Source organism: Vicia villosa, linkage group LG2, assembly GCF_029867415.1.
Source record: "Vicia villosa cultivar HV-30 ecotype Madison, WI linkage group LG2, Vvil1.0, whole genome shotgun sequence".
Classification (NCBI taxonomy): domain Eukaryota; kingdom Viridiplantae; phylum Streptophyta; class Magnoliopsida; order Fabales; family Fabaceae; genus Vicia; species Vicia villosa.
The window spans coordinates 188,645,447-188,669,556 of NC_081181.1; the positions used below are offsets into that span (position 1 = coordinate 188,645,447).

Sequence of the window (24,110 nt, forward strand, 5' to 3'; positions counted from 1 at the left end):
ACATTGAAGGCTTACATCACTTAGGTAATCATAAAACAGGATCTACTTCTCTAAAATGAACAATTCACTTTATTTTAATTGTTTGTTAATTAATCATTGAAACAATTAACTTCATGTACGGGTTTAAGTACTAGTATTTAATGATCATAATTACGTCATTGGTTGTGCCTAACTATGTGTTGTTAGTTGTGTGCCCTTTGTAAATCCCACTGGTGAGTCAACTAAGGGAAACTCAAACTCACACGGTAACCTACCAATCCACCATCATACAAATCCAAGCAAAGTAACTAACTACACTCAAGCATCTTTTATCATACTAAAGACAGGTCTCAGATCCTCTCTTACTCTCACACACTCACATCAGAGAAAGATGTCATCAAAAACGGCGTCGTCTTCTTCAAGCGTTGATCCATTGAAGAAAAAGAAAGAGTGTTTGGGTTGGATAGAATGGTTTAGAGGATGGTTCCATTTAATCTACGATTTTCTATTTCAACGAATCATGGCGCGTCACTTGGATAACCCTATACCATTACCACCAATCAATGATCTCACTTGTATTGTTACTGGTTCCACTAGCGGCATTGGTCTTGAAATTGCTAGGTAAATTCTTTTTTTCCTTCTTTTAATTTTTGGTTTTTGATTGAATATTAATCACGGGGTTTTGTTTTTTGTTGAAAAAAATTTGATCTTTGTAAGTGGGGTTTGTGGTTGTTGTTTGATTATGGAGAAATGGATCATTTTAGGAAGTGGGTTTTTTTGGTTGTTCTTTGAATATGCTTTAATATTCTATAAATGGTTGATAATACACACTTTACGGTTTGGAGTTTGACAAGTTTTGTTTCTGATAATAATGTTGTTCTTTCTATTATGCAGGCAATTGGCACAATCAGGGGCTCATGTTGTTATGGCCGTGAGGAACGCGAAGGTTGCTACTGAGTTAATCCAGAAGTGGCAGATTGAATCTGCTGGATTGGGTATTGCACTCAATGTTGAGGTATCTAGCATGAACTAACTATCTCAAAAACTTAGCAAGTTGAGTATAATGCTTAAGAGATAGTTTTTGGTTGAATAGCTTTTGAGATCAAAATGAGTTTTAGTTCATAAGTCTGTTTTGGTATTACTTGTGTTTATTGACTTTCATTTTTGGTTTGTCCAGGTGATGGTGGTGGATCTTCTCTCATTGGATTCGGTTGCTAGGTTTGCTGAAGCGTGGAATGCCCGCGCAGCACCCTTGCATGTTCTCATTAATAATGCTGGTATTTTCTCCATTGGAGGTTAGTATTTCCGATATTGTTGATGAATTTTGGCCTATCTTTTGTCCATGATTCTTAATCACTAACGGCGCCAAGTACTGTCTCTCTGTCCAATGCTTCAATTGTAACTAAAGTACTCACTTGTTTTTGGTCTTTTTCAGAGCCGCAAAAGTTTTCAAAAGACGGTTACGAAGAACACATGCAAGTGAATCATCTTGCTTCTGCTATGCTTTCAATACTTCTTTTACCATCCCTTATTAGGGGCTCTCCTAGCCGAATTGTGAACTTGAATTCGATGGTATGTCTTTTTATTATTTAAACACTAAAATGCACGATTATACGTTGGATTTGAACTGACACATCAAATTTTCCCATCTATTTTTAGTCAAGACATTCCTTCTTTTTTTCTCTGTAGATGCATCATCTTGGCTTTGTTGATCCTGAAGACATGAATGCCACATCAGGAAAAAGAAAATTTTCTAGTTTGTTGGGATATTCAAACAGCAAGTTGGCACAGGTCCACTTCCCTGTTGAATCCAGCATGCATGCTCTGCATCGTAGTGGAAATTCAATGGTGTAATATGCCTTGAAAATGGATTGATTGGTTTACTTCCATATTGAAACTGTGAATGAAAAAGGAGTTTGTGTTTTTACTGCAGGTTATGTTCAGTAGTGTTCTTTTTAAGCGACTAAACGCTGAAGCTGGCATCAGCGTATTGTGTGTATCTCCTGGAATTGTCCAGACCAATGTTGTAAGTATTTTGAAACAAACAACTGTACATATCTGTTCCTGGATGGACTAATACTTTCAACTTCATCTATGCAGGCAAGGGATCTTCCAAAATTTGTTCAAACTGGATATCATTTGATACCTTACTTCCTCTTTAATGCTCAAGAAGGTTTATTTATTCAATGCTTTTGTTGAATTTAATCAATATGTTCTTATTCTTTCCTTCTTTTCTTTGTTCTTGATCCGATAGTTTCCATAATATTCCTTGTCATCACAGTTCTATAATACATCAAACCGCTATTGTGTGGGAGATTTTTAACAAACCGCTATTGGTCCACGATGCACCATTTAGTACAAAGTGTTGTAAGATTGCGAATATAGAAACGTTATATAGCACTGCAAATTAACATAATTTGAACAAGTTACTATTTTACGCAGTCCGTGATTGACAACAGTGATTTCATGTGTTTTTCATTCTAGAAGTACTTAAGAATCTTGGGTTTTATCTCTAAAGTCTATTCATGCTAGATGATAATTGTGCTGCAATACAGGTTCTAGGAGTGCACTTTTTGCCGCCACTGATCCTCAAATTACCGAGTATTGTGAATTGTTGAAATCAGATGAATGGCCTGTTTGTCCCTATATTTCTCTCGATTGTCAACCCACAAATCCGTCAGAAGAAGCGCACAATCTTCAAAAGTCATATGAAGTATGGGAAAAGACGTTAGAGATGATCGACCTTCCTTTGGATTCTGTGGAGAGGCTTCTAGGGGGCGAAGAAGTTAAATGTCGTTATGGACAAGAACAAGAACAACAGTGACACAACCATAACACAAGTATTTCCACATGCTCTCTTACTGTTTATAGGGGAAAACTCATAATTTTTTCAACTAGATTGATATTCTGTGATCTGCTAGTGTGTGTTTGTAGGGGGGAATTTTCCAAATTCAAAAAGTTTATGTACATTAGTTTTTTGCTCTATTAAGAGTAAGAATAAAACTAGCACCATGTCCTAAAGAAGTAAGAGGGTTTTATCTTACAATGGTTGTTTTCAATATGAGTATGTGTTATGTGACTCATTACTTCTATCTGGAAAGCTTCCATCAAATTCTTTTTACTTGGATTTTCCCGTTATATTCGTTTTATCTTACTTGAAACATTAATTTTGACACCATATAACATAAACAAATATTATTGAATACCAAATCATAATCAAAATCGCAATTTTTGAAAAAAGTGGTATTTCAAGAATAATTTATATGAAAATCTATTTGAAATAGTATTAAAGTTAAGTGATTTTTTTAAAATTTTGATATTCAAACAAAGTTCTAATAAAAAGATGAAATATAACATTTTAAGAATAACTATTCAAACCAAAATTTTATTTGAAACTTTCATAAAAAAAATTTATGTAATTTTTTTTTACACAAAAATACGTAACACTAAAAATCATTTAAAAAAAATCAAAACAAACGGACCCTAAGAGAATACCTCAAATGATGCATGTTTATTAGCGTATAGAACACATTTCTCGGAGGATTTAACCTGCCACCCCCAAATTTATCTCGCACCCCCTCATGAATGCCCTTGTGTGAATTAGACAATTTTTCCGAACAAAATATTCGGTAGTATTTTTGAAATTTCCAGTATTTGTAAACTACCGAAAATTTCAAATTTACCATACAATACCAGAAATTTATGGTAGTTTCGTCACTTGGATTTTTTCTTTCAACGATCAGAATTTTATCGACATAGTTGGAGGATTCTGATTGCATCAACAAATTTGTGTGGTCTATAATCATTCTTCATTTATATAAATAAGGGCATATGTTATAGAGAAAGACATCTCAAAAAATGTCTCTTCCTGAATTTCAAATTGAGGCGGAAGTGTATTTCAACGAAAATAACCCTCTTGTTGAATTCAAGCTTCCAGATGACGCCGCATCCCTAGCCAACTTGACACATAAGTTGAATAAGTTGGTGCCTGATACCGATAACAGAACGATGAGATATGGCGTGCACGGGAGACAGATGGTGATGCCAAACATGTTATCATTCACAGGAGATTTGCTATGAGAGCATACCTTTTGTATCTTGTTGGCACACAGATTTTTATGGACACTACACTAGTGCCACTTACGGTGATATCGTGTACCTCTGATTTTTTGATGATTTTGAGACGATCCACTAGTGGAACTGGGGGGCTGCTTGCCGGATATACTTGTACACGAAATTAGATGAAGGGATTAAGTGGAATACGAAGCAGATAACTGGCAGTATGTCACTCATGACAATATAACTTTTTTCTTTGTGGCCTTTTAATTATTTTGATTCGGAAAACTAACTATTTAATTTTCTTATTTCAGGGATAGATCCTACAACACTTCCCCCGCATCTTCGGGTTGGTCACTTTCAGAGGGTTATACCGAAGATAAACCGCGTGCCTGTGCATACGACCCCCTCCGAGAAAATCAGGCGGTAGAGTCGTTCCGGTTGTACATTGATCGACTGGCACATGAGGACGTACACTTCTCTTTATACGTCGACCACCGTGACACAATACCATTTGACGAGGTGTTATGTTTACAGGTTGGTTGGCTTGCGGATTTCACAAGACAACTGCCTATATGCTTGAGCCGGTGATGCGTCAGTTTGGGTTCACCAAGACTATTCAATGGATCCTGTTGTATCTGCTTCTCCGGCGATGAGGCGGAGGGATAAAGATGATATGTTTGATGATTTTGAGAATCATCTTGTTCCTGAAGAGGCCAGAAGTACCGTAGCACCAAACGACTGGAGCTACAAGTATGGTCTCATGATAGTATTTTTCTGGGTGTCCCAACCATACATGATACAGGATGCTCCAAGGAACCCACTGAGTTCAGTTCATCAGGAAATCCTAGAAGAGCAGTAAGATAGGGTCGATCATGCGACTGACGTGTTGCCTAGGTGTCGTCGTATCGTGGAGCTTGCGCGGGATGATATTGACAAAGGTTTGTTTTCTAATGGATCCGATGCTAGAGGTGTTCTGGATGCCATCGTTGCAGAGGCTCAGGAGGCTCTGTTTTACAGAAGGCAGCGGAAGGACGCCTCGAGGGTGACAGGTTGACTCATTATCCACCATACCCAGTAGTTTTTGTTGATTTTTTTGTTATTTGGTTGTAAATTTGTGTGTTATATATATATATATATATATATATATATATATATATATATATATATATATATATATATATATATATATATATATATATATATATATATATATATATATATATATATATATATATATATATATATATATATATATATATATATATATATATATATATATATATATATATTTCTTCCAATTATACAGTTATTTGTATTTAATGCAAAATAACTGTAAATATATTAAAGCAAAAAATGACAATATTACTTAAAAAAAAAATTCTGCTATTGATAGTATCAAAACCAAAAATATATTTCTGATTTAAAACCGCAAATATACTCTCTGATTTCAATCAATTTTAACAAAGGGTCTTTCTTTAGGCATGGTTGGAATAAGAAAATCCGAAAGTAAATGTGCAATTTAACTTATTATGATCTTAAATGATCACAGTAAGAATGGTTCAAAATCATGTATATGAGTTGGCACTCATTTCAAAAGTCTTCAAAGAAGAGTCTTTGTTCATACGCATGAACAAACACAATCCAATTATGAATGTGAAACTCTACTCTTTCCAAGAAAATCACCAACAAGAAATTCTTTTCCATCCGACCAGTTGTCAAAATCGAAGAAGTCTCCCCAACCATAAACTGCTTGTCTTTTTGACTTTCAGTCTAGAGATAATAGCCATAGAATAATTAAGAAACGTTTCCAACAACCTCTGCAAGCAACAACAGCATGAGTCCTTGCCCTGAACCAAGTTCACTTTCTTCTATATTAGTTGCACTGGATTTCTGGAAAAAAAGTTATATTCACCGGCACTCGTGACCATGTCTCACATTGATTAGAAGAAACACAACTTATTTTTATATTACAGCAATACTATAAATCTCACATAGGCAAACCAAGTAAATAACATAGTAAAGTTGAAGGAAAAGTAGTAATGCAAAACAACATATTCAACATTAAAGCTATTAATCACTGGTTACACACACCATTGTTGAATGATGCATCACATACTTTTTGTTAAGCAAGTCTTTTAACAAGAACAAAACAAGAATTAGAGGCAAAAGTATTGCCTCTCTAGAAGATGCTAACTAATCTATAATTAGTTCACCTCAAGACTTGACTAAAGTTCATATTGAAATATACACCATAGCTAACTTAGTGCATGCATTCGCGCGGAAGCAAACCCAAGTTTGGAGCCTCTAACGCAAAATCAAACACATGCTATGGTAACCTATTACTAATTACTAACACTAACATTCAAAAGCCAAAAAGTATACATATAAATCTTTGTTGGACAATAAGAACCACCACCTTAGAGTCCGTTCGCCAACCAAAAAACCTTGAGATTCGAGTCGTGTGCATTCGCAACCCTAACAACTCGGTCGGTTACATCTAGACCGTCCAACCAAGATCAAGAACAAGCTGGACTTGTCCCACACAACAACAAGTCCATGTTCTTAAGCTTTTTCCACAAACTAAGCCCTTTCTTTCCATCAAAATTCTTCCTAGAAGACTTTCCTTCTTCTTTCCACTTAAACCTTCTAGGTTTCTCCATTTGAACATGAAATTCCAAAGCTATTCCTTCACCACCATTCTTCCCTTTGTTTCCATTTTCTTGACCCTCTCTTCTCAAAAGCCTCTCATAATACTCCTTGTTCCTCTTCTCCAAACCATGAACCTGTCCTTGAAGATCTTCAATTTTCCTATGCAATAAATAAACTCTATGATCCTCTCGCATCTTCAACACACACTTGGCTAATTCCCCGGCTTTCCGTTTGATAAAAACCGACTCGGAAGCAAGCTCTTTGTTCTCTTCAACCAAAGTATTAACCCTGTAGCTCAAACCAGCATTCTCATTCAGCAAAACAACTCTCTCAGATTCCAACACCTCAAGCAAACTCTTTTGCAACTCACTTTTCCTCGACGACTCGCAATACCTCCTCTCCATCGCATTAACCTCGTGCAACAGAAAATCACACTCAACATTCTTCATCACAAGCTCGGCTACAACCGCATCAACATCAAACATAGCTGTTCCCCTCTTAGGAACACTCGTCAAAGGTAATGTTTGTTGATAGGAGATTGAACTTTCCATATCCGAGTCAACTCGAGTCACACCACTAATAACTTCTTCTTCTTCTTGGTCATAAAAACCTTCTTCCAAAGTTGAAACTTGAGAAGAATGTCTGCTATGATGCTTATGTTTTGCAAGTGTTTGTATATAACGATCGGATAACGTTATATAGCCGTTGTACAAATCATGAAGAAGTGACAGCAATTGAGGTCTCTTCTGGTAGTAAGTTTCAGCTCTTTCAGCAAAAGTGTCACCTTCTTCTTCATCTTCACATGTTCCTATTGCCAACATTTTCACCCTCCCTTCCAAATCTACAATCACAAAAAACCAAGTACACATTTCAATTAGTATTGTACAACAAAAATACAATACATTTCAAAACCATTAAAAGAACAAAACTTTTAATAATACAACACAGAAAAAGACCCTTTTTTTTCATACCTGATTGACTCAATTCCATAGCTTTAAAACCATGAAAAAAAAATCACAACTTTTGAATAAAAGTACCAATGAGAACACCAAAGGAGGTTAATATAGATCAGATCTCAAAAGGGTTGATGTCAATTTTGAGCTTAAGAAAGTGACAAGTCACCAAACAATGACACAAAAAATAGGGAACAAAGACAAAACCAATTAATAATTCTGGTAGTACAAACAAGATAAAATGTTTAATAACAAAGTAGTAATAATTTGAAAATTGAAAATGAAAATTGAATAGTATAGTTAGGCATAAGGGTAAGGTCCTATAAAGTCCTACTGCAATTAAATTTGTCTCTAGTTTTGAATCCAAATGTCAGCATCATGTACTACACCTGATATACAAGTGCCAGCTGTGAAAAGAAAAGAAAAGGTCTTAAATATCTAAAAACTTTCCATTTTTTAAGAAAAATTCCAATGAAGTTTAAGATAATAAAGGGCACAGTACACGAGGCTAAAATGGGAAGTGTGTGATTCTAACGGCTACATAGACAACAAGAAAAAGTTATGTTCAAATTTTGAAAAACACAATGGTAAAAAGTCATGGCAAAGGCTAAGAAAAGAACAAAAAGGTTACGTGAGAAAGTGACAATGGATTGCATGAAGCAGAACAATGACAATGAAGATGGAATCTGGTTGATACTATCAAATTGGAGATTTGAAAAAAAGATAGACACATCATGGATTCTAAAGAGTAGACCTGTCAACAGCTACACATGAAAAAGATTCTTTTAAACAATTTCAAATTGAAAATTATCAAATTTTAATAATATAATATTACTAGTTATTATAGTTATAAATAAATACACATTACTAAAAACTAGTAATCCTCAAAGATTATAAGGGACCAAAAAGACATTTTACTAGGCACGTGTAGAGAGAAGCTAGTGGCTAAGTGGTGTGAACTGTGAAGTGACAACATACTATAACATGGTAAATAAATATGTACGGTAATTGCGGTTTCCAAAGAAAACTTGGACGTTTGTTTGACAGTTGATAGGGACATTTCTGTATCATATACAACAGCTCTTTATTTATTTTTCTTCTTCATCCCTTCTTCCTTCCATCATCATTGATACAAAAAATATAAACACAAAATGCATGTGACTCTATTTAATTCAGATTCTCCAACTTCATTCCTCGTGTTTCTATTGATATACTACTACAATTTTCTTTTCCAATAAATGCAAAACTCTTCAGAAAACTTACTACATTTAATACTAATAATTAATATTGGAAGGGTTAAGGTGATCATTTAAAATGAGGATTGCCAGGCATATAAACACATAAGTCATATATACATATATTTCGATCACGTAATGTTTAATATGAGATCCTTAACACGCTCTATCATGCCTAACACAGACATCAGAAACACAATACCGATAATTACATGTTGACATCGTTAGACAGTATTGAAGTGTCGCAAAGGTTCCGGGTACACCTATTTCTAATAGCTTAAATCCAATACTAACTGATCAAATGGATATTGAATTGGGCTCTAATACCATGTTGAAAGTATGATTAAATAAATCATACACTATATGGTAATAATGAATTAACAAATCATTACTAAGTTGGAACAAATGTAGGAAGTAACACAAATAACTCTAAACAAAACTATTCAATTAGTGAAGAATAAAAAGATTGAACTTTTCAAACATCTTAACTACCTCCCTCACATTACAAAAGTTCAAATTCAAACAAAAATTTCATCATTAAGCAATTAATAAAAAGTACGGCAGTGAGAATTCAATACATACCAGAAATGCTGGTGAGAAGCCAGGAGGGCATGTTATTGTTGGTGATACTCTTGTCCTTAAACCCTTTCAGAGATGAAGAAATCAACTGAGAATTTGAAATCACTTTCTCTTTCTCTTTATTCATATCCACCATAGTATTGGGGCCCCTTACCATTAAAATTCTTGCCTATAGGTCCCTCTACACAATGCAACAAAAAATTAGAAGACATCAGCAACAACTCAATCTTTGAATGGAAATAACAAAAAGGACATTTTGCCAGAAATAATAGAGTCCTCTGCATTTAAGAAGAATGGAACATGTAGTACAAAAAATATAAAGACAACCCAACATTAAATTAACAAAAAAAACACAACACTGTTAAAATTGATTTTAGACTTAAACACATTCAACTTAATCCTGACCAAAATCATTTTTTGTCACAAAATACTCCTATACCATAACATGTTACTCCAGCACAGATCTCAAAGAACAAAAAAGTGAAAGGAATAAAGTATTCACATTCACACGGTATGAAAAATGAAAACTTGTTGCATTGTGAACATTCAGAATAAAGCCTTAAAAAAACCCTAATCCCAATGCATTTTAAACCTAATTTTTCTAAAACCAAGAGAGAAAAATTCCCTTTTTTAATTACACACATTTCAAATTTGGAGTAGCTACCAGGGAATCAACGAGTCTTGTGTGAATCCTCAACAGAGAATAATAAATAAACTACCAATCTTAAACCTCAGAAATTTAACACAACAACAATGATCAAACAAAACATGAAGCAAAATGATTTTTTTCCAACAGAGAAAAAGGTAAAAACTTTTTGTTATTAATAAATCAAATTTGAAATTCAAGACATACCGAATAAAGATCATAAACAGTATAAAACGTTTCAACCAAATAACAAATTGCATTCAACTGAATATTTTTTTTATTCATGATGTTTATAATCACAATACACTCTGTTTTTCTCTCGGTAACAATAACCATAAAATTGAATATATTTATTTTAATAGAAGAGTATTACAGTGACAGTGATAAAAGAGTAGTAGAAGAATGAGAGGGATAGAAAGAGAAAGAAAACGCACCGTGAAAACTGTAGTGAGAAGAGGAGTTTGATAGTGAAGTGAAACAGGGGAAGATATATATGACGGTGATTTGAAAGAAGAAAGAGTATACGTTATACGAGAGAGAGAGGGAGGGAGTTGATAGGGCCCTAGTAGAGAGAGAAAGTAGGTATTTTTGTTCAGTGTGGCAGCAGAGCAGTGTACTAGGTGTGTGATGTTACACAGCAGTGAGGAAAGTAAGTCAAAAAAATCGCCCAATATCCGGGTTAAGGATACTCTCACACGGTAACTATATTATTTTGTTTGTTTAGTCTAAAAATAAAGTTAATTTTATTAACTTCAAAATTAATTAAATTAAAATTATTCGATGAGATAAAAGATAGTGCACTACAGTGTAAAATAATTTTACACTGTTATCCAATAGAAAATCATAAATGTGTCATGTCATTAAGTTTTTTTAAATAAAAAAATGATTTAATGGGGATACATAGGTGGTGATTGGTTGACAGTGTAAAAATATTTTACAGTGTAAAAATATACATTAAGTTACCCATGTAATGTATATTTTCAAATAATATTTGACTATTTCTTTTAGAAAATATTGAAAAAACAATTTGAAACGATTTTAATGGACAAATAATATTTCAATTAAAAACCGTTTTGTTATTCATTTTATAGACGCACACGGTAAATATTTATATAGCACTAATTAGTTAATTTAACATGGACTTATCATTATAGTATAAGTATAATTTTTTTTTAGAAAACAATTATCTCATTGCCGTGTATCATAATTTTAGTTATTATAAAATCTGATAATTTGATCGAAATTAAAGAAATGTTGTATAACAATTAATGCACTAATCAATATTTGTCATGTCATATTAGTTTTTTAAAATTAAAATTGTGTTTTAATTGAATACATGGTTGTGATTGGTTGACAGTGTAAAAATATTTTACACTGTCAGTGCATATCTCTTTTTCTCTTAATTAATTAGTTTTTTTTATAAAAAAATGAGTTTGACTCAATCAATAGGCAAAAAGATTAATAAAATAAATATTAATTTCTATTTCTATTCATGTTGGTGAAGAGTGTGTTAAATTTAGAAGTGAATTTTAATATTTTTAACATTTTCGTCAAACATAATTTTCGTCAAATATTAATTTTAGTAGTCTCATGTCTCAAGCCTCTACTTCAAGGGGGCAATGAGTCCCTATATAATGAAGTAGCACTTGAAACCTTGAAGTCTAGGAAGAACCCACTATTGATCCATTTTTAGAGAGTTGTCCAGGAAGTCCATTTGACTCCTCATTACTTCATCTCCACATACCATACTTCTAGACATTTATGAGAAGGAGATGTATATTTAATTTTTTTTTTGCAATACATATATGTTTTAAACTATTTAAATTATACTAATGGTGATATTATTTTTTACACGAGCATTAGTATTTGAAATCGGTAAACCACGATAGGAAGATATTGGAATTGGAACAATCCACTACTGATTGGTTCATGGATGTTATTCGCTATTCCAATCTTTCTGATTCATGTTTTGTTGCGTACATGACCATAACCCACAACATGCTTGTGGCACTTGCAGAGAGGTGGCATTTGTCGAAGGTGATGATCTATAGGTTGAGTATCATTGAACTTGTGCATTGAGGTTTTACCTCTTATTCTTGGCTAAAATGACCTAAAATATATCTCTAAAAATATCAAATTTAGTGAATAAAAACAAAAAGTTGAGTACATAGGGTATTTCAGAGATGCATTTCTAGATACACTCTAATATTGTACGAAGATGCATCTCCGAACCATAATTTATTCAAATGAAGGTGGATATCAAAAAGACAAAGATTAGTTTGATTTTGGAAGCATCTAAAGATGCATCTCTGAATGCATGAATGACATTTTCGGTTTCCAAAAGTGTGGGGCGCACCCTTAAGGGTGGAAAGAGCATTCTACTTAGGGGTGGCAAAGCGGGCGGCCCGCCCCGCCCTGTCATATGCCCGCCATAAAAAAGAGCGGGGAGAGCAAGCCCGCAAATTGAAATGGGCATAAAAACCTAGCTCGCTCGACTATTTTTTATTTATTATTTTTTCATTTTTTTAATAGATTTTTTTACATTTTAATTAGATTTTTCACATAGTTTTTAGAACAATTTTTTATAAAGCATTTTTTTAACAAATTTTATTTAAAAATATTGCATATATTCACAAATAAATGTATAAAATAAAACCATCAAAAATTAGAATTAGTAGAATTAACTTAAAAAATAGCGCATTTTGACCGAGCGGTGGATTTTGGCAGGCGGCGGGCTTTGGCAGGGCGGGCTATGGCGGGCGACGGGTTTTGGCGGGGCGGACTATGGCGGACTATGGGCCTAAAATGTCAACCCAACCCGCCATTTTTGGCGGGTGTGCGGGTCGGCCCGGCGGGCCACGACCCGTTTTGCCACCCCTAATTCCACTTACAAAAGTAGCAAACTTTCATTTTTTTAAAATTCCAATATACCTAATTTTTAGCCAAGTGTGAAAAATCTGGTACAAAACAACCTGCAAACGAACCGTCTAGTAAGTCTTGCTGACATCTTTACCTGTATGAGTTTCTTGTTTTCTTACATGACTATATTAAAAACATTGTAGATATGGAGCATGATGAAAATTGTGGTTTTCGTGCTATTATAACTTTACTTGGATGAGGGTGAAGATTCATGGTATTTGGTTTAGCCGAAGTTACACAGTGAAGTTTATTAAAATAATCAATTATATTCTAAGGCGTCCTATGGCACAGTCTTTGAAGTTACGAGTTTGTCGCAAGTAGCTAGCCAGGGTGTTCAGGACCTTGACAAATGGATGACGATTCCTAATATGGGTTACCTATTGCTTATAAATACAATGTGATATTGATCTCGTTGTCCAAGAAACTAAACATCACTTTCTTCCCACGAGTGGTATTTCCATCTATGTCTGCGAGTGGACATAAGCTTATTGAAGTTGGTTTTGTTAATAATAGTCATTGGGTTAAAGTAAAGTATAAATTTGATTATAGTGAAGGTGCAAGAGCATGAGAAACAACATAGGCAGGACAAACACTGGCCAGAAGTTAAAAAGTCAACATCATTTGTTTTGCGTTCATATTGTAGTATAGTATCAATTATATGTATATATTTTATCGGATTAATTGTGAATGTATAAATGCTTTTGATAAAATTTGTTAATATTGTCATATTGTTATGTTAAAAATGTCAAAAACTTAATTTAAAAGACAAAAATATATTAAAAATAGTTTCAATTATTTTTTTTTTAATTTAAAAAATTTGGAAAGTGTCGAATTTTTCAATATATCCGATATCTAATTTAGGTTATTGTTTTTTTTTTTAAATTTTGATAGTTATGATTAAGATTTCCAAACAACAGAAGAATAGTCTTCATACATTTTTTAAAAATCTGAAAAAATTACCATTATCAACAGAATTATACTAGATTTTTTTTGAAAATATCCAACAAATCTTTATAAAAATCGGTCAGTTTTATAAAAAGTATAGCATAAACTCATGATATACAAAAAAGAAAAATTAAAAAAAAACTTGAATGACTAATGCATATCATTTTCTTTTGTTAATCTCAAGCCCAATTAACAAAGTTGATTGACAAAGCTTATGATTTGCTATTGTTTGTAACATTCAATATTCTATAATATACAATTTTTATATAATTCAGCTTCAAACCATTTTTTTTATATTCCCCCTATCTTTTTTTATAAATAAAACCTAATAATATATAAATGATAAAATATATATGTTAAAAAATTTCATCGGCGTGACCCGTGCGAACGCACGGGTCTTTTACTAGTTATACATAAAAATCCGGTACACCAAATAACTTCTTTAAAAAAAGAGTATAACGATAAAAACATAGATATAGGAGGTGTAAGATATGATTAAAAGGATGACATGAAAAAATCTCCAAAAACAATAACTCTGTATGTCCAAAAATATTCACGGCCCATTTTACTACAGACCTATGCACATCTCGGAAAAAGTGTTTTCAAATAAAATGTAATTAGTCTTTGCTCTTGATTTAATAAGAATATATTGATTAATTATATAACAGCTTTCTATATAATCAAATTTTTGGAAAGAAAATTAAAAGCATAAAACTAATCATATAACTTAGTTCCATAATTAAGGTTTCGGAAAGAAATATTTTGAAGAGGAATAACAAGAATGGAGAAGCATAACTAGAAGAGGAGGTGTGAATAACAATTTTTCACAATTTTGCATATCCGAAATATTCCAAAACCAAATTGGTCTTGGAATGTTTCGGATATACACTTCCGAAAGAATTCAATAATTATTAAAAAATTAAAATCAAGGTGAATCAATACAATTAATAGGTATAAAATGAAGGTGAATCAATAAAATCAAGGTGAATCAAAATTTCCTAAACAATTTTAAAGTTAAAAATTATTTTACTAACTTATATAAATAAAAAAAAATTAATTCCATAAGTAAATTTTGAATTATATAGAATTAAATATAAAATTTGTTCATTAAATAAAATCAAGACAAAATCTTTTTTTAATTTTTTTAAACTAAATAAAAAATTATAACTAATTTTTAATTATGAATCAGAATAGAAATATATAAATATATAATAATAATTATTAATTTTGTAAGAGAAATATATAAATATATAATATATAAATATATAATAATTAATATATAAATATATAATAATTATTATAAATTAAAAAACTCATTTTTTTAATTTTTATAATTATTATATAAATATATAAATATAATTATAATTAATATATAATAATTATTATATAAATATATAAATATATAAATATATTTATAATTAATATATAATAATTATTATATAAATATATAAATATATAAATATATAGTAATTTTTATAAATATATAATAATTATTATATAAATATATAAATTAAAACACTCATTTTTTTAATTTTTTTTGTAAATACATAATAATTATTTTAAATATATAAATATATAAATAAAAAATTATAACTCATTTTTAAGTGAAATTATTTTAGTTTTTTTAATTAAAATTATTTTAAATTTTAAAATAAGAATCAGAATAGAAATATATAATAATTATTATTCATAACTCATAAATTATATCAAAATATATAATTATTATTATTCATTACTCATAAATTATATCAAATTTATGATATATGAATTAATTAATATCTTAAAATTAATTTTTGGAATTTTTAGATTTTTTTTTGTTTTTTTGGAGATACATCTCCGAATTAATCAAAATCCCAATTTTTGGGATTTTTTCGGAAATGCACTTCCGAAGTCTGAAAAAATTTAGAAAAAAAATATTTCGGAAATGCATTTCCGAAGCAGGGATAAAGTGGGGTTTTCGCTGAGGTGACCCCATAAGGAGGTGGGTAAAGAAAAAAACTATATCTTTTTCACTCAAAATTTGGGAAGTTTTTTTCTACAAAAATGTAGAACGTTCTTTGAGTAATCAACTCATGATTTTACATTGAAAATAATATATTCATGATAATTATTCTTCATCGTAGAAATTTTCAAAGTCATAACTTTTTATTATAATCAAAACATGGTTTTTGTCATTTATTCATTTTGTTATTTCTCTGACAAAATGTGCATTTTGTTTTTGACCATAATATATATTACATTTTTTTCTACTATGAAATACTCCTAAAATATTTATTAAATCAAGAGAACTTTTCAACCATTATTATCCTACAGTTTTACATGGAACTTTCAAAAATTGAAACAGAAACTATAAAATAATTGTAATAAAAATGCTAAAAATTCAAACTCAGAATTAAAAAAACCACTTAAATTCACAATTGCAAATTTGTAATATTCTGAGAAATGAGAAATTGAGTATTATTTTCTTTCTTTCTGTTCTATCTTTTCAAATTATTTACCATCACCACACATCTTTTCCAATGTGACCATTCTCCGCCCTTCAAAACCAATAAAATCAACACAAAAAAGGTGTCACAAAAATAAAATAAAACATGTAATTAAATAATAACTATATAGTGAATAACATAAATACAGATAATTTATCATACCTTATGATAATTTACTGTTACAACCTCCCTTTGTTCTTTTCCCTCTTTTTTCTACTACGTTCAAAGGAACCTCTGCATGATGTCAATAAAGGTAGAAATTATAAATAGACCAAAAACAACACCAATAATTATGATAGCAACATAAAATGGACCCCAAAAAATAAAATTTAGAAATTAATTTTTTTATAGAATTTTTGACCAAGTCAATTAACATGTAATTAACCCTCTAAATATATTAGTCATTTCAACATTTTTCTTAATAATTATCAGGTCTCAAATGTTCAATTCGATAATATTGGTATATAGCGTTTTGAACTAAGTCAGATTCAATTCATGTGTGACTGTTTGATCGAAATCAGAAAATTTATATTATAAATTTTTTATTTTTTTATTTTTATAAAAGTAAAAATTTGTAATTTAATTTCCATTACCTGCAACTTTTTGGCACATTCCAAGAAGGGTGTGAATTTTTCCTCCCATTTTCATCCAATTTCATATACTTTTTCCAAACCTCAAGTACAATCTTAAGGTCTTCAACTTTATTCTCCAAACCAACACAACAATTAGCATGCATTGTAGCAACTTTACTAAAATCCTTGCTAGATTGACAAAACCCTCCAAAGTAACCAGTGCTTAAGAACCTAATCTTGAGCTTCTTAATTGTAATTAAGGGGTGCATTTTGATTTTGTTGAGAACATCTTGATCATGCTTAGTTGGATATGATTCTCTTGACTTGTACCAAAATCTGTAGAACCAAATTGTTCTTGGGTTGGATCTTACATAGGTGAACCCTCCATTTGGATAGTTGTGTAAATCATAGGAGTTTCCGTTGAAAAAATCACAAGCTATTTGGAAATCAGCTTCTTTGTAAAATAGTGGGAATGGATCTCTTAGCCACATTATATCGGTGTCCTACATAGAAAAAACATTCAATTTTAGGGTGCTCATATAATTCAGTCAAAAAATCGAACCGAATCAAATTATAGGAAAATGTTATCTAAACTAAATCGTATCATTTCAATTTATTTAGAATCGAATTAACTAAAATTATTGGGTTGATATAGCAGTTAAAAAATCGAACTAAACAAAATTATAGTAAAAGATTATCTAAATTGAGCAATGCCATTTCAATTTATCCAAAATCAAACCGAAATAAAAATATTAATTTGGTATACCAATTCAAAATCTCTAACTATACCAAATCGTTAGAAGAAAGTTTTTTCCAAACCAAACAATTTGTTAAAAAACCGAACCATCATATTTATTTTTCTAATTTCTTTAATAAAAAATTAAAATTTACTTTCAGCATTTTTTATTTTCAATTTCGATTAGGTTCGATTCTTTAATCAAACCTAACTACTAGGTCATTTTATTTCAATTCGATTCGATTTGACAATTTAATTTGATTTTAGAACTGTTTGTGTAATATGGTTCGATTTATTATTCAAACATAACACTTCGTTTCTATAACTATTTGTGTAACATGTTTCGATTCATTAATTAAACATAACAATTTGATTCTAGAACTGTAAACATACAGTTTGATTCTAGAACTGTGGTTTGTGTAATATGGTTCGGTTCATTAACCGAATATAATTATTATTCGGTTTGATTTGACGATTATTTTAAAGATTCCTAATTCAATTTATCAAAACTTGAATGTGTAAATTGTATGCATCATGCAAAAAAAGAAATAAAAACATACCGTAAACACAAAGCTGTATCCCAATTGAAGAACAGTGCCAAGAAATTCAATTCTCCTCCACATCATATGCAAGTAAGTTGGAGTCATGAAAAAAGCTTCATTAGTGAAATTGTCACCATTAGTTTGAAGTTGATAACAATATTTATGCAAATCAACGCAACGAGAGTATGCTTTTTGGTCCCAAGTTATCACCACAAGATGATCCAATAGCTTCTGTGTTTGGTTCCCACCGACTTGAAAACTCTCAAGAAATTGATCAAATATTGAACCTGGCTCTGCCCATGCATCATTCAATGTTGTGAGTATCACTGTTTTGTCCTTCATTGATGCGTTTCTTAGAATATTTTTGAGGTTTGGATCATAGTATTCCTGTTACATTAACACATAAGTTAGCATTAAACACTAAGTAACGATATCTCAGAAAAAAAAGTGAGTCTATATCGATGTTCAAAATCAAGACTGACATTTGTGATTATATTTAATTTATTATATATATTTTTAATTATTATCGATATCAACATATCAATGTCGATTTCGTGTTTCTGGTGTCTGCGATTCATATATGTCAATTTAAAAGACAATAACTATCATTTTCATAACTAGTTTCTTATAAATGGTTGATTAAGAGATAAAGCAAACCTTATCTAAAATTCATGAGATCAAAATATGATTAAGATTTAAGAAAACATCAAAAGAGAAAAGTATGCAAAAATGTCCATAAAAGCCATCAAATTTGAAGTCAATAATAATATATAATATTCAAATTAATTTGGATATAGACAATCAAATAATGTACACAAGATGGTCCCCTTTATTTTTTTCTTATATACACAAGTGGCTCCTAACTTCTAAGGCTATTTTAGGGTTAAAATTGTACATATAGTTTTTAGTGGTTTACATGTGATGTTGCATTCAAACTCTTACTATGGTCCTATATGTAGAAATATAGAGAGTGGAAAATGATTTGTGTGACACTATATCACCATTATTGAGTATGACATCCTCAAAGAATAATATCTTATAACAGGAAATTTATTCCTTTATTCCTTTCCCACTATCATCATAGACATCAAAAATAGAAAAATGGGTTGTAGAAAATTTGGATCATGGGACCATAATGGTGTTTTTACCTTAAAAATGCAATTTAGGTTTTGTCCTCGATAAAATACATAGGAAGTTTATACAAAATTCAATTAATTGCAAACATTCATGCACTCAATATTTATTGATAATTCTTGAATCAATCGAAATCAAACGTTTCAAATTTAAAGTTATACTTAAAATTTTAAGAAAAAATTCACAACTAAGATGAAAATTTGACTTATTCAATTCTAAATTAACAATTATCGATATGTTGAATACAAGCCTCCTAACTACGTGTAGTGTAATCGATGTATTTAAAGAATCAATTTTTCTACTTAAATAAGTAAAGTGGTCAAAATCAAAATCCTCAAATTCATAACTTTCACCACTATTAAATCATAATCGACTATTTAAATTTTAATTATTTTAAAATAAAAAATATAAATTTTAAAATTTGAATCGCCTACAATCTAGTAACTACTTATTTAAATACGAGAGAATATATGAATGAGATAAATTTGTGACTTTAGATAAACCTATTCCAAAATTATTTTCATCTAAGTCAATAAATAGCCTGTTTGGTTTAGCTTTTGATCAAACAAACACACGTTTGGACATGGATCTGCCGTGATTTTAGAGAAGCTCGAAAAGATAGCTTATGTAAAAACGTAACTGACCGCTACACCAAACACGCTAAAAATTGCTAATTTAAATTACTCTATTATTTATAACCACTAATACTATCATGAAAAAGAGTGTAGATTATTTGAAATTAAACCAATAATGAACTTGACATTTATAGCCAGCAAATTCAGTCAACCATTAGTCAACATTGGGAGAACCATGTGAACAGCTGGTTATGTCTGAATCAATGTTAGCACATGGTTCAGCCATAAGGTCACAAACATGAAAAAATTAACTTAAAATATTGTAAACATTGCAAGTTGAGATAATGATGTTCTTGTAAAGACACCTATAAAAATAAAACTACAAAAGTACTAAAAACACTTATTAGCACAAATAGGTATGATGAGACAAAATCTATCAAGTATTTAAGTTTTCATGCCAACTAAAATTACTAAAAAAAAAAAAAAAAAGACAGATCATTTTCAATAATTTAAGTATTTCAATGATCTTTCATCAACAATTAAATATTATGTGTCCCATATAAAAATAACAATAAAAGAAATGAAAAATTGAATATAGAAAAACAAAACTTAATTGCCACAACTCTATAAAATCCATATTAATTAATTAAATAACATGTGTTACAAGAAATTTTAAAATAAAATCATAGTACAAGTAAAAGAATATTATTTCAACAGAAGAACATGTTGGGCAACTCAGAAGCATAACAATTATGCTTTAGAACATACTAGTACAGATTGATTGATTAAATATACTTGTTGAAGAATTCAAAGACAGATACTAATTTGTTGCGGAATATTCACTAATAATTCTAGAGAGTGAGGGAACATAGACCCAAACAGGGACTATCATAAATAATTAAAAATATTAAAATATTAAAAATTAAATAATATTGAATTTTGACTTATATATACTTTGAAAACGATAATTTTTAAATAAGAAATACAAAAATAAAATTTTCCCATAAAAAAGAGTATCATTTACCTAATCAATAAACTCTAGTATTTTGTATGTTTTGGGAAAGATAATAAAATAAACTAGGAAGGTTTAAAAGTAAAAAAAATAATTATTTAATATTTTAGAAAAACAAAATCACTAAAAAATTAAACAAAAGCTAATAAATAACATAAAATTGTTTTATATAGGAAATGTTATAAAACAATGTCAATTATTTTTTTACAAAATCCACATAATTAGAGGTGTTTGTGATGAGGGTCAAATCCATCAATTTAAATTGAATAAACTCACTAATTATTCGATTATGTTCAAATACGAATATATATGATTTAACCTAATTTTAATTCGAGTATTAGATTTGAGTTTTTCAATTTGTAGAGCAATTAATTCTGTTTGTTACTGTAAAATTAGTAATTTATTATTTTTTATTGTTATTTTAAATAAAAAATAAATTTTGTATTCAACTACAAACTAATTTTTCATTCACCATCAATATTTTTATTAATCCAATACACGACCAACAAATTTATCTAATTTTTATACTAATATAGTTGATTATTTGTTTCTTTTATAATTTCTAACTTATAAATTTTATAAAAAAAATGTGTTTTGTGAAATTTAATAATATTATTAAGTGTTTGACACATGAGTAAATTTTATTTGACAATATATAACATTTTCATTCAACTTATGTTTAAAAAAATAGTGCAATTACCTTGAATTATATCACAGTATTTTTAGAATTTTCAAAAAAATAATCAAAAAATAATTATATTTTCATATATAACCTGCAAATTCAACTCAATCTAACCCATTATGATCGAATTGATTCTAGTCAATTTAGTTGTGAAATTGTAGATTGAAAGATAAATCTAACCCATTAAAAATTCAACGGATTAAATAGTGAATTATACTAAATCCAATTAACCCATCTTATTTATACCCCTACAAAAATCATAAAAGTCGTTTAATAAATAATATTGTAACACATTTGTTGATTTAAACTATTCAAAGTAATTTTAGATTAAGATTATACTATTCTATTTAAATAGGATCTTTAACATAAAACAAATATACAAGAAAGAACAAAGCAATCACAAATTGCTTATGATTTGTTACAAACTTCAAATTTTCAAGATAATCACAAACAAATTATACCTAATTCTATCCTTCAAGTGATATCATAAAAATTATTATATACAAAACAAATATTATTAAGTGGACAGAAGAAAAAGACATTTTCACACGATTCTTAATAGTGCCAAATTCCAAAATTAAAATTTCATACAAACTCTACCCCTTCAAAGTCTGCAGAAAAAGATGCATATCTCAATTAAAGTACTAAAATTAAGCCCCACACGCTACACCCATTTTTCTCATTGAAATTTCTTCCCTAAAAAATATTTTAACAAATTTCTATTCAATTTTTTGTGTCACATTTGTTAGAAATCTCATAATTTTTTTATTAATTAATAATCATAATTTTTATAAAGAAAAATAAAAATATTTTTCATTAAATTTTTTTTTCTGTTGAATTATGACCTGGAGAATAAAAAATGACCCACAAAAGAAAAACAACCATGAACAAAATAACCATAAAAAACCCAAAAATAAAAAGTTCATCTTTTTGACTGACTTAAAAAAAAAAGCCAAAACCCAGAATACCAATTGAAAATCACAATCTTAGAGAGAGAAAGTAGAGAGAGAAACACTAACTTGTGCTGAGAAACCATTGAAGTAATATGAGATAGTAGCTGGAAAACCAAACGGAGAAGCAGAGTTGTTGTAAACAAACATCCAAAACACACCAAACCCAACAAAAACCATAATTGTCTGCATAATCCTCCTCACAAAACCATTGCTTCCCGACCCAATTGAATTCCACGCCTTGTTCCCTTCGCCGGAGACATTCTCCACGGCGGCGCCGGCAGAAAGATGCTTCATTGTCCCAAAACCTCAATTGGGTTGTCAAAAAAATTCTACCTTTGACCTCTTATGAATGAATGAAAGCCTCAAACTTTATAATATAATAATCATAAGCTTCTTTGTTTTCTTCACCAACAAAGATGTATCTATCTATGTAACTATTTGTGTGTGTCTTTTGTGTTAACAAAGTTTGAGGTTTTTCTAAGGTTGTTTGTTTGGTTGGGATTCTTTTGGGAAGATTGATCACATGAATTTGTAGGCTATGAGATTATGAGAAATTGAAGGGATTGGAATTGGAAGAGTTTCTAGAAAAAACGGTTTTGAAGTTTTGAATGGATTAAGTGTGTTATGTAATGTAGATGATGACAAAAGAAGAGAGAGATTTGGGAAAAGAGAGTGAACAAGTTGCAAAAGGGTTATTACTTTTTTGGTTTTTTTAGGAACATATGGAAAGTAAATATTGTTTTGGATTTTTTTAGTTTATGAGGGGAAAAGATAATAGGAAATTATTCTAAAATTGTAAGAAGTATAATTAAAAAGTTGATTAAATAATAAGTTAGTATATTAAAAAGGGCTAAATAAATAAATTTGCCATTAAAAAATAACATATTCGATTAAAAAAAATAAAACTAAGACTCAGTTTGGGATGATATATTTTTAAATTTATATCTTATAATCTTCATATGACAAAAAAAAATATTAGGTAACAATAATTTTTCATCAGAGACTTATAATTTATTTTACTGTTTTATAATTTTTTTCGGATGATATTATTTTATTATTATTTTTCATCTCTTTTAATCTTTATTATTTTAACGAAAACTAATTTTTATCTTTTATGTTTTATTTTAATTTAAATAAAATAATTATTTATTAAATTTATTTTTATGTCCTTTTACATTTATCAGTTAGTTGAACTGCTAATTTTATCAAACACTTAAATTAGTTTATCAGTTATCAGTATCAAATAAAAGATATAAGCTATTGGTCATCAACCATCAGCCATAAATTATAAACTATCAAGTAATTTATAAGTCAATCGTGATCTTCATCGAAAAGAGCCTACTTCAGCTTATTATTGTGTATAGACATCTGATCGTAATAACATGGGTTGGAACTCACAACATCTCATTTATTCACTTTTAAAAACTAAATATTAATCATTAAGTAACAACTTT

At 29.8% G+C, this 24,110-nt stretch overlaps 3 protein-coding genes across 4 annotated transcripts; 1 reads left to right on the forward strand and 2 right to left on the reverse strand.

The window, feature by feature from the left end:
* The first annotated feature begins 10 nt into the window (after nt 1-10).
* LOC131653331 (dehydrogenase/reductase SDR family member FEY-like) lies at nt 11-3,038 on the forward strand. The gene is made up of 8 exons (XM_058923440.1): nt 11-600; nt 874-994; nt 1,157-1,274; nt 1,415-1,551; nt 1,669-1,770; nt 1,913-2,005; nt 2,080-2,152; nt 2,535-3,038. Exons 1-8 carry the CDS (start codon nt 371-373, stop codon nt 2,801-2,803), a joined length of 1,143 nt encoding a protein of 380 aa, XP_058779423.1. The 5' UTR covers nt 11-370; the 3' UTR covers nt 2,804-3,038.
* A 3,034-nt stretch (nt 3,039-6,072) lies between these two features.
* On the reverse strand, nt 6,073-10,712 carry LOC131653332 (kinase-interacting family protein-like). Of its 2 annotated transcripts, XM_058923441.1 has the most exons (3): nt 10,535-10,712; nt 9,458-9,635; nt 6,073-7,528 (listed from the first exon to the last, which is right to left on the reverse strand). In XM_058923441.1, the coding sequence occupies exons 2-3, from the start codon at nt 9,609-9,611 to the stop codon at nt 6,555-6,557; spliced, it is 1,128 nt and encodes a 375-aa protein (XP_058779424.1). In that variant the 5' UTR covers nt 9,612-9,635; nt 10,535-10,712; the 3' UTR covers nt 6,073-6,554. The 2 variants fall into 2 exon arrangements, with proteins under 2 accessions (XP_058779424.1, XP_058779425.1); XM_058923442.1 differs by lacking the exons at nt 9,458-9,635; nt 10,535-10,712 and adding an exon at nt 7,659-8,382.
* Nucleotides 10,713-16,299: 5,587 nt separating this feature from the next.
* On the reverse strand, nt 16,300-23,364 carry LOC131653333 (uncharacterized protein At4g15970-like). The gene is made up of 5 exons (XM_058923443.1): nt 22,723-23,364; nt 18,319-18,687; nt 17,044-17,525; nt 16,613-16,684; nt 16,300-16,501 (listed from the first exon to the last, which is right to left on the reverse strand). Exons 1-4 carry the CDS (start codon nt 22,948-22,950, stop codon nt 16,630-16,632), a joined length of 1,134 nt encoding a protein of 377 aa, XP_058779426.1. The 5' UTR covers nt 22,951-23,364; the 3' UTR covers nt 16,300-16,501; nt 16,613-16,629.
* Nucleotides 23,365-24,110: the final 746 nt, after the last annotated feature.